This window comes from Plectropomus leopardus, chromosome 21 (assembly GCF_026936395.1).
Source record: "Plectropomus leopardus strain MGB_pleo_1.0 chromosome 21, ASM2693639v1, whole genome shotgun sequence".
Lineage (NCBI taxonomy): Eukaryota > Metazoa > Chordata > Actinopteri > Perciformes > Serranidae > Plectropomus > Plectropomus leopardus.
Window position 1 is genome coordinate 18,991,407 of NC_142196.1, and position 11,149 is coordinate 19,002,555.

Genomic DNA, 11,149 nt, shown 5'->3' on the forward strand with positions numbered 1-11,149 from the left:
AAAGTGACGCGGACTCCCTGGTTTCGACGAACTGCGCATGCGCACAAGAGATTTACCATCATGGCGGCGTCGTTACAAAAATATGAGTTGATTTTTGGCATTTGAAAGACTTTAAAATATAAAAACACTGATGAGAACATGTATAGCGACAAGGTAAGTGCTTTATCTGTGAGTTTGCTGTATGTGGACCAAAGCTGGGGAATGTTTTTCCAGTAGAAAATGTCGTGTTTGTTGTGGTAGTTATCAAACGTTAGTTGTCTGACGTTGCCTTGCAGATTGGCATCGATTTTGTTTGATGTCATAAAATATGTTCATGTTGTCTTTAAATTAACATTTGTATGGTCGTTCAGTGAAGACTAAAACTATTTTACTCAGAAAATAACCAAGGAAGACACATGGAGACCAGCTGACCTCAAAAGATACATCAGGGTAAGTTACAGAGAGTTTAGAGTGCATAAGGGACTGTTCTTTATTTATGAGAGGGAAAGCGGTAGTGCAAAATGGGAACGGCACATCAAATATTTTTTAAGCACTGGGGAGTGACTAATGTTTCTTTTTAGTTTGGGTATGGGGAAGGACACAACTTTTAAGTATGAAAGGCATGGGGGAAAAATAATTTATTGTGGGATATACAGATTACTGATGGTCCACACTTAATGTGCGACCACCACCTCCATCAGAAAACATAACCAAATCTAAGCTTAAATATCGATATTTCACCAAAAAAACCTAATTAAATATCTCACTTAAAATTATGGGTTATTATTGTCAGTCTTGTGCAGTGAGGGCATTGATGGATGGTTGCCATGCACTCACATTCTGCTGAAGTGCACACATGGCTTGAAGAATTGCAATTTTGCTTAGAAATTAACTGTTTGTTTTGGTGATAACTCACTTTTCCCTTGCTTTTTGGCAGGCACAACAGCCCAATTATCTTCTTTTGCTGTGAATATAATGAATTTGGTTATTAATGGTGGAGGGAGGCTCAGGCTTTTCCTTCAGTCACTCAGGGAGGCTGGATTTGTACCAACAGACAAAACTACATCCCAATAATATAAATTATTTTATTTTCTTTATTTTTTTTTAGGATGAAAGACACGCTGATGATTATGTTAGGAGGCGAGATGACAATGACAGAAAGCACCGTGGTGGGGAATCCATAGAAAGACGTCGCAGAGATCAGGAGAAGGAGTCCAGAAGAGAGAGCGACAAGCCCAGGGAAAGGGAGAGTACAAAGGAAAGAAGAGAAGATGGTGAAAGAGACAAATATGCAGATCGACAGAAAGAGGGCTCACGGGACAGGAGAGGTGAAAGGGATAAAGGAGATGACAGGGAGAAGAGAAGGGAAAGAGACAAGTTGTTAGATGGAAAGAGGTACGATGATGATAACAGGAGGAGAGACAGAGAGGAAAGGCATGAAAGGGAGAGGGACAGGGAAAGACACAGAGACAAGGAGAAAGAAAGGGACAGAGAGAGACGCAACGATGAGAACAGGGACAAAAGGAGGGAAGAGAGAGACAAAGAAAGATACAGGGATAAGGTGAAAGAAAGGGATAAAGATAGAGAGAGATGCAATGATGAAGACAGGGACAAAAGGAGGGAAGAGAGAGAAAAGGAAAGAAGGAGAGAGGAACGTGACAGAGAGAGACACAATGATGAGTACAGAGATAAAAGGAGGGAGGAGAGAGACAGTGAAAGAAGAAGAGAAGAACGAGACCGAGAGAGACGCAACGATGGGGACAGGGACAGAAGGAGGGAAGAGAGAGACAAGGAAAGAAGGAGAGAGGAACGAGAGCACAGGACTGAGAGGGAGAGACGGAGACACAAGGAAAATGAAGAAGGAGAAAGAGATCAGATAGAAAGGCAAGAAAGAGAAAAGAGAGATCGGCATAGAGAAAGAGAGCGACACAAAGATGAATATCAAGACAGGCGGAGTGACAAAGAAAGACGAGAGAGACATGAAGACAGAAAGCATGTGGATGTGAAGGAGGACAGAGGTAAGGTTGCAGCAGTGTGAATAAATATCTTATTATTTCAGTGTGGGGGCAGCATTCACGTCTTTCTGATTTCAGACCACAAAGAAGAAGAGAGAAGACATAAAGAGGAGAGAGAAAGGAGACACAAAGAGAGTGGACATCATGTAAGCATATATAAATAATTTAGCATTTTTCCCACAAGTCTATAGCTTTTCATTTCAGAGTTGTGACTTGTCTACTTGTAAGTAGACGTAGTTTCCTTTGGTCACGTCATTTTGCTTGTGTGGATTTTGGCTGTTCTCCAGGATGAGAAGCGGAAGTATGACAGCGAATCCAGGCAGTATCAAGACTTGAAGGGGTCAGGTGAAGGGGTCAGGCGTCACCGTGGTGACAGTGAGCGAGAAGAACGGGACAAACACAAAGAGAGAAGGCACAGAGAGGAGGAGGAGGAGGTGAAAAGAAATCACCACAGAGACAGGACCAGCTCCAAGAAAGCGGCATCTGACAAAAGTCACAGGCATGAGACTAAAACAGAGGTGTGTATGTCATAAACTGCCCACAAACATGGAGATCTTTTTATTTTCGCTGTATGGATCCCTAATGGATTGTATGGCTTTTTCTCCTTGTGTCATTTTGTGATCCAGGATGTAGCTGTAGTATCTGAGCTCCAGACAGTTAGTGTGAAAGATGTAGGAGACACAGAGGAGCCTGTAAGATGCTTGTTTATTTTGCTGTGTATTTCTGCATTTCTTCTGTTTTATATATAGGAGTTGTGTTTTTTGCATTCTCATTTGTAACTGGCTAAACATAAACAATATGATGGCAGTGGAAATAGAGTTTGATCTTTCTCCTATATTTCTGTTGCTTGCATGAGAACAAACCATATTTCAGCTGATGCTACAGCAGCTTATATGAAGTTATGAGCTGAAACAGAAAAAAGGTGGCAGGGGAATTGTTGTTTTTGTTTAGTGTGTCTGTACTGCATGCTAGTATGCACTCCTTTTCCTTATTACTTTCAACTCCAAACTCACTGTAGTGCTGCATCATCCCAAAGAGTTTCTGCACCTGCATTTAAATATTTCATATATTTTCTACTTTATGTAACGTCTGCAGGCTGCCAATGATGAAGATTTGGCTGACCAGGAATATGAAGATGACTTTGAGGTAATAATACAGCCATCTAAGTATGAAATAAGATGCATCATAGAACAAAATTCATTTGTTGTCTCATCAGTATGTTTTAACAATCATCTACTTGTTTTTGTGTTATTTTTGCATGCCATAATCGATTTACGTTCAAAGAAAATGGTGAGTATTCTGAGCTTTTGCAAGTGCATCCAATTTAAAACATCTTGTTTTTGTTTTGTTGTTGTTTTAAACATATTGTATGCAGTGTTGGGGCAAGTTTTACTTCAGTAAAAGTGCAAAAGTATTAGCATCAAAATATAGTGAAAGTGCCAAAAATAAAAGTAGACATTATGCTGAATGTCTTGTTTTAGAATAAACTGTATAATATTTGATTATAATTACTGATGCAATGATGTGTTCATTACTTGAATGTTGCAGCTAGTAAAGGCGGACCTAATTTTAATTACTTTATATACTGCTGGGCAGCTTAATCTTAGACATCAGAATTTATGAGTTGATTTATATTTTGTATTCATAATCTGAATTTTGGGAAGAAAATACATTTATTAGATAAATGTGGTGGAGTAGAAACTACTATATTTACCTCTGAAATGTAGTGGAGTAGAAGCAGTAAGCCACATCAAATAAAAATACTTGGGTTAAGTGTAAGAACCTCAAAATTGTACTTAGGTACAGTGCTTTAGAAAATGTATTAAAATGCTTTCCAACACTGATTGTTTGTAATGACTGATGGGATTTCTCTGTTTAAAGGATTATGAGGAGGATTTTGAGGAGATGGATGAGAGTGCAAATGAAGACGAGGATGAAAAGGAGCCACAGCATCCAGAGTCAGGTGAAGAGAGGGAGGAACTTACAGCGCAGAGGAGAAAGGAAATAGAAGCAATTCAGAGAGCCATAGACGAGGAGAACGAGAGGGTCGGAACAGCTCAGTCCAGACAAAACACCAGCACAGAGGACGAAGAACGGCCTAAATGGTCCAGAGGTACAGTTCGTTCTTCTGTCTTATCAACTCAAACCTTATTTTAACTAAAGTACTTGGTGTCATTGGGTGTTACAGTGTTTTTATTTTTCTGATCAGTCAATGTCTGCATATTTTCTTCAGAAATATAGGGGATATAATGCATACTTGCTGCTGTTTTAATAGGATCAGAAAAGAACCAGAGTAGAGCCTCCCAACGTGGGAAGTTTATCGACTTTGTGGCAGCAAAGCAGCGCGAAGTCAGCAAGAAAGTTGCAACAAAACAGAAGTAAGTTAACTCATAGTTAAAACTTATTCATGTTAAATGGTTTGTAATATGATTGGATATTCGTGGGTATCAATCTGTGTCTTTTTTGTGTGACTGCAGGAAACGCAGCACAGAGCTTCTTCGCTTAATTGATCTGGATTTCTCAATGACGGTCTCCCTTTTGGATCTGCCACCTGTTAATGAATATGACATGTATATCAGAACCTTTGGAACTGCAAACACGAAGCAGGTCAGTATTTGTTTCTGTTGTCTCTTTTATTTTCCACAGATACTTGTGACACATAATTGTGAAAAAGGAAAGTTAAATGTTCTCCTAGCTATAGACGATGTTTGAATAACATCTTTTCTTGTTAGGCATACGTTCAGTGTAACGAGGATAATGCAGACAGAGACATCCAGACAGAGGAGATAGAGGTGTGTGAAAAGTGGACGCAGCACCCTCCAGAGCATAATGGAGCCTGCGGTGGTAAGAAAAGCTTGTTAAAAAGATTTTTCTGGGATTAACCCAATGTTAACATTTCAATAACGTTTTGGTTATTTGGTTATTTTGGTTTTGACAGATCCAAACCTTTCCCAAGAGGCACGAGACAAAAGTGAACTGAACATTGACTCACAACGCCTGACAGCGTTTCTGCGCTCAGCTTCTCAGGTTATCTTTTTACTTATACATAGGTTTTGTTTGTTTGTTTTTTTCAGGGTTAGGCACGAAATTTGTATCGGTAAAGTAAATTACAGTTTATCATAACAGGTTAAAGCTTATGCCATGTTTAGAGTGTACATGTAAAATTTCTATAAAATATTTTAGGAGGATGCTTGTTAGAATAGAATATTCATACACAAGTTTGAAAGTGTTACACTTCTTGACTTAAATCCAGGTCATGGCTGTCCTGTTGGAGGAGGATCGAGCTGAGAGAAAATCCCTGAGGAAGCTGAAGTCTCAAACAGACACACTGTCTTTCAGCGATGGAAGTTTACAGCTCAACACTAAGTTGCCTTTTCTTTATGGTACACACCGCGACCAAAGATATCTCACATTTGCACTAATTGTACTGCTGAACCACCATTAGCAGTTTATCAGCTGTTAGTTTGTCACTTGTGGACCGTAATAATTGTTCAGAATATGCCGTATAAACCAGCGTTTGATTACGCTTCTTTACTAGCTTTCACAGGGGACTGCCCCATGTTTGATTATCAATTGCAGGTCGCTCCATCAGCCTGGTGCACTTCTCTCAGGTCCAGAGGCACACCATGATGTCAGTGCACAGCCCTACAGCTAAGCCCAGTGCCGTGCGTCTGGACAGCTGCACCATCATCTGCATCTGGAACATTTGGGAGCCGTCCAGACCTCAAAAAGTCCTCGTCTATGAATCTGAGGTGACATTTTCAAGTTCCTTCTTCACCTAAACCAAAGTTAATCTCAAGTTTATCAAACCTTGATAGAGCAAGACACGTATTTATCTGCTCAGATTTGAGTAGTTCAACACACTAAACGATAATAAGCAGGTGTTCATGCAGCACAAAGCCAGTTTAGAGAAGCAGGACACCACAGAAGCTAAGCAATGTATTTTTTAGATGGGAAACGTGTTGCTCGCTCTGAATAGTGTCACAGTAAAGTTCTTCAGTATGCGGTGGGCGACTTTGTTTCTCACAACCAGTATTGGTGTTTGAAAGGATCAGTTCTGACTCACCAAAGTCACACAATAACACAAACAAGCTAACCCATCAAGGTTTGGTTAACTAGCAGCTCCCATAACTTCTACTTAAATTACTATTAATATCAAAGGAGTGTGGTGAGATGAGTGAGCAAACAGCTTCCATTTCATGTCAAAAATGGCTGTTTGACTGCAAGGTAAAGCAGTGAAAAGATAAATAACTGATATTTTTATTTTCTAAGTGGTTAAAATATGTTTCAATGCTCACCCCATCCACAGCAGTACATCGCTTCTATGTCAATATTCCTGCCTGTGTCTGCAAACTGGGGACAAACCAAAAACCATTTACTGTATTTTATACACTGACCATAAAAAAACACTTCATACAACCCTACAAAGATAGGAACTATCCCTTTCAAATGAAACATGCACCAAAAACAATTTTCTGGTCTGAATGCAAATCTGCCAGTAACTTACAGAGGAGCCTAAGTCATCTCACCTCTCACATCTCCAAAATCGTCGACACAAAACTCTGACTGTAACCCGTTTTAATGTTCCCTGATGCAGGTGCAGTGTTGCTGTTTCAGCCCTGGAAAGGCCATACTGGTGTTTGCAGGCACATCAGTCGGCTCTGTGGTGCTGTGGGACCTCAGGGAGCACGCCAGTGACCATTACCGCTTGAAGATGGGGGAGGAGGAGTGGACTCTCCGACAGCCCACCTTCTCCACTGGTATGTTACAGATAAAAAGTTAGATTTAGTTTCAGTATGTGGACATGGCTGATTTAGAAGACAATAACACAGATGAATTCCTGTTTATGCTACAGAGTATGAAGCTGAGACTTTACTAAAGATGTGACAGTTTCATTCATGTCATTTTTCTGTGTTTTATGTGATAATGTTTGTGTCTTTTCCCTCTTGTTTTAGTGTAAGTTCACTTTAAATCACTTTTTGATACCACATAGTATGCAATTTCATAACTGTCTAATGGTCATACTAGCTAAAGTATGAAAATATGATGATGTAGATTTAGATTTTATTTGAAATGTGAAAATAATTTTTAAAAATATCTTTCAAAAAACCTTTTGGACAATAAGACCCAGAATTTCTTACAAAGTGCATTACTTTATTGATATTTATCTTATATTTCTGTCATAACTTGCCAGCAGTATAAAACAATAATTCCTTAATAAAATAGTAGAAAATGGATGGATGAATTGACAGACTAAACGAAAAAAATTCAAAACTGATTTAAAAGTCCACATAATAGTTTTACATAAAGTCTTAAAGTCAAGGTATCGAACAATTGCACGGGGAATTTTCCAGCCAGTTTTGAAGATCTTAAGGAGACTTCCGTATAAATAAAGCATTAAGTAAATACAAAAAAAAACATGCAACGTTAATGCTGACACAAGGTTAGAAAAAATATTTAAGTCCTTTGTAAATTAATGTATTTAAGGAAATTGAAATGAATGTCTTTGAAGCCCGTAAATATAGCATGTCATTGATGTTGCTAATTTCTGCAACCTTACACCAAGCATGTGTTTTTACCAAGCTTTTTTTGTCTGCCTTTATTTTGGGAATATAAAGCCCCTTGATCTTTCAGTTGGTCATCTTTGTTGTGTATTTCACTCTTCGCACTGCGCGAAAATGAATGTCAGCAGTCAATAAGAGGAAAACGTCCTAATTTAACTGTTTACGGTGATTCAGGACAGCCTCTGCCCTTTCTCTCATGTAAAGTTCAGAGGTTGTTTTGTTACATAACAGTGGTGTTGATTCAGTGTGTGCTGATACCCGCTCTGTTGTCACCCTGTCAACACAGACGCAGTGATGGCTGGTTCATGCCATTTCTCATCTGTGACGTCTGTAGAGGTTGTCCCGTCCGCTGTGGCAGGGGGGCTGAGGTCAGAGGTCCCTCTCTTGGCATCCGAGGAAGGTATGGAATGGTCTAGGAGTGGTTAACACTTTGATTGATGATCTTGTGTATCATTTTATAAATATTCCACGTGTTTCGGCCACTCACAGTGGGCATTATATTTATTCTGTTTCATAATCCAGAGTCGTCAGGATTGTCATTCCAGCTGGCTTCTCTGGATGAAAGTGGGGTTTTAAATTTCTGGGTAAGTTGGGCAACAAAGTAGATGTGCTGTGATAGACACTATTAAAGTACTTTAAAAGCCTGATTGCCACAGCAATAATTGCACTCCTTCTCTGAGTCATAACGCTATCAGATCTAAACATGCAGATATGATACACATATTTTCAGATTCAGCATGACTTACTTTGTGGTTATTTCGCATCTCTTTGCATTTCATTTGCACCTCTTTGCAGTAATTGTGAATCTCTTTCTGGTTAGTATGTGTTGATTTGAGTGACATTTTGCAAGAGAGGGCTCCTAGTACACTTGGGGCCCTTGAGTCTGTGCCCTTAAGACACATTCAGGAATCATTTCATGGCCAAAATGTAGACAGATACAGGCTTTTAATAAAGTTATAGTCCACAGCTAACTCACTGACTACATGCATTATTATTTTTCCGGGTTATATCCTCAAAAATGATGGGGATTTTAGTTTCAAAACTTTCAACATGATAATATTCTACATAAAAATAAGAATAATAGAGGGAAAAATAAGTGATATCCAATGTTAGCTTTTTTTCAGTGATAACACATTCTCCTCGATCCATTCATATGTAACACTTACAAATATACAAACACTTACATCACCATCTTTACACATATCTTTATCCATATCGTTTATGTTTATTCTGTGTAACATTCCTGTGCAATTGCCTACTGTGCAGTATTCCTATTGCTTACTGTGCATAGTATTTACATATTCTATATTTTTACACCAAAAATACTACACATCATGTGCATTACATTTATCCTGTGCAGGTACAGTATCTGTGTAAGTGAAAGGTGTATAGATTTTATTTTATAATATTTTACTTTATTTATTCATTTTTATTGACATTATCTTACCCTATTGAGGTTCTAATTGGGGATCTTGTCTTATCTTATCTCATCTCATCGTATATATTTGCTCTGTGTTGAAAACCTGTCATCCAGGTGATTTCGAAAATGCCTGCTCTACACACAGCGCTAAGTTGCACTGATGGATTGCATGATTTCCTCTCTGTGCCCTGTAGGTGGTAGTCGAACTCCCAAAAGCCAACGAGGCTGGCTCTCCAACAGATCTAGGTATGGCAGTCACGTTTTAGAGCACTCGGTCTTTTTCCACAAACATACTCATCTTTCTCCCACATGTGGCACCACCTTCAGCCTCGCTCTCTGTCTGGTTCTCTCCTGCAGGGCTCCGGCCAGGGGGCAAAGTGAAGTTACTTCACAGCTCCCACCTCCTCACCGCTGAGAGGTGAGATTGATAGCTTGTGATGACCATCCGTCACTGCCGAGCACTGGGCTCAAAATACCCCACAATGTCTTTTCCCAGCAGAACACAGCTGCTCTTTCGTGGTCATACGATCTTGTTTGTTATGTTCTGGGGGAGCTGCTGTTGTTGTCACCTCAACATCTGAGGGGAACATATCGGCGGTCATATGTGTGCAGTGTGAATGTGATGAAGTGTCATGTTCTGCTGTTGCACGGTTTGTTTTTGGCTGGGAATGTTGCAACATTTAACCTCTGGTTTGGCATTTTTCTCCCTCTCTTGTTCTGTCTGATTCTCAGGGGTTCACCACGAGATGCAGCGAAAGCAGGGCCGCTACTGACACTTCATTTAAAATTCCTTCCAACAGACTCCAATCATTTCTTCATCTGCACCAACATGGTGAGCATTATCTTGTCTACTGAACATGTCCCTTCAGTTGTTTTGTGTTTGACAGTGTTTTTATGTAATTTCTTTTTAGGGTCTGGTCAATCATGAAACAAGTCATGGCTTGAAGGCTCCACCAAAGTTTTACAGGTTTCAGGAAGCCGGAGTTCGACCTGTTGATGTCAGCTCAATCCACTTTTCTCCCTTCAGACAACACATGTTCTTGGTGAGAATGTGGTTTTTGACATTAAAAAGGTTTTTGTTGTTTTGTTTAGTTTTTTCCCCAAAAATCGTGATCTCATATCATATGCTGCTTTAGTCTGCATTCAGCCCCAACAAAACATAACAAAACGTTTATTTTAACAGAAACAGTGCTGCATTGAACGCCTTTTAATACGGCAGAAGGCATTTAATTGAATTCAACATGGTTTTATTGGCGTGGTAAACACAGTTTACATTGCGTGGAATAAAACAAAAAATGTAAGGACAATAAGTAAAGATTTAACATAATTTGGTTTATGTAAATATAATATACTTTTCCCTGCCTTTATTCCAGGTGGGTTGTGGGGACGGCAGCATCAGGCTGCATGCAGTCAGCCATGAGCAGCCTGTGGCAGAGTGGAAAAACAGCACAGCTGGTGAACCAGTGGTCTCGCTGCAGTGGGCCCAAACCAGAGCGACAGTCTTCTGTGTCCTCGATGCAGCCTCTAACCTCCACATATGGGACCTGCTGAAAAATGACACTGAGCCTGTGGTCACTGAAAGAATGGACTCTGACAGGTAACACTGAGCAGACATGAGGGATGATTTTTCTGAGGGATTTTAAATTTGTCATGTTGACATGTGGTGATCATTTTCTGCTTTGTCCTTAGGGTGACAGCCATGGCCGTCTTTGGAGACTCAGGACAACAAAACACATATTCAGGAATAGCACTGGCTCACGAGTCGGGAAAGATAGAAATGCAGTATTTCACAAGAAACTGGACTGTGCCCGTAACTGCAGAAGAGGAGAAGTTGGAGAGTGTGTTGACTGAAGCCTTCTGAAACATGGCATTTTCTGAAGGATTTTCTGAATTTTTAAACTCTGACTGAGCCTAAAGATCGATTTATATATCTGTTTTTGTTACAGTCATTTTGTATAGTATATGTTTTATTTAAATTGAATGTGTGTGTTAATTTTTTACTTTTAATTTGATGACACATGGCTAAAAAAATACATTAGCATAGCTATGAAAAGGATGTAGCTTAATACCAAAGATCTTCTATAGGCACCACAATCTTGCATAAAGGCGTTATAAGAAACACATGATGTAAATCTTTGTTGATGAAAATATTTCTACTATTTGATAATGTA

General features: G+C 39.4%; 1 protein-coding gene across 3 annotated transcripts; it reads left to right on the top strand.

The window, feature by feature from the left end:
• The first annotated feature begins 17 nt into the window (after nt 1-17).
• dync2i1 (dynein 2 intermediate chain 1) lies at nt 18-10,959 on the top strand. 3 transcript variants are annotated; one of them, XM_088071816.1, is made up of 23 exons: nt 18-153; nt 376-429; nt 1,088-1,997; nt 2,073-2,140; nt 2,282-2,512; nt 2,621-2,686; nt 3,090-3,140; nt 3,876-4,107; nt 4,270-4,372; nt 4,472-4,601; nt 4,727-4,838; nt 4,933-5,021; nt 5,248-5,377; nt 5,574-5,746; nt 6,592-6,754; nt 7,845-7,958; nt 8,081-8,142; nt 9,173-9,224; nt 9,336-9,396; nt 9,711-9,810; nt 9,890-10,021; nt 10,352-10,575; nt 10,668-10,959. In XM_088071816.1, exons 1-23 carry the CDS (start codon nt 139-141, stop codon nt 10,837-10,839), a joined length of 3,444 nt encoding a protein of 1,147 aa, XP_087927942.1. In that variant the 5' UTR covers nt 18-138; the 3' UTR covers nt 10,840-10,959. The 3 variants fall into 3 exon arrangements, with proteins under 3 accessions (XP_087927942.1, XP_087927944.1, XP_087927943.1); XM_088071818.1 differs by lacking the exon at nt 2,621-2,686; XM_088071817.1 differs by lacking the exon at nt 376-429 and having other exon boundaries at nt 32-153.
• The last annotated feature ends 190 nt before the right edge of the window (nt 10,960-11,149 follow it).

What these genes read in the sequence shown, in the direction of transcription:
- dync2i1 (XM_088071816.1), top strand. An exon ending in TTCTGCGCTCAGCTTCTCAG is followed by an intron (nt 5,022 to 5,247) that starts GTTATCTTTTTA and finishes ACTTAAATCCAG; the next exon opens with GTCATGGCTGTCCTGTTGGA. An exon ending in TAAGTTGCCTTTTCTTTATG is followed by an intron (nt 5,378 to 5,573) that starts GTACACACCGCG and finishes TATCAATTGCAG; the next exon opens with GTCGCTCCATCAGCCTGGTG.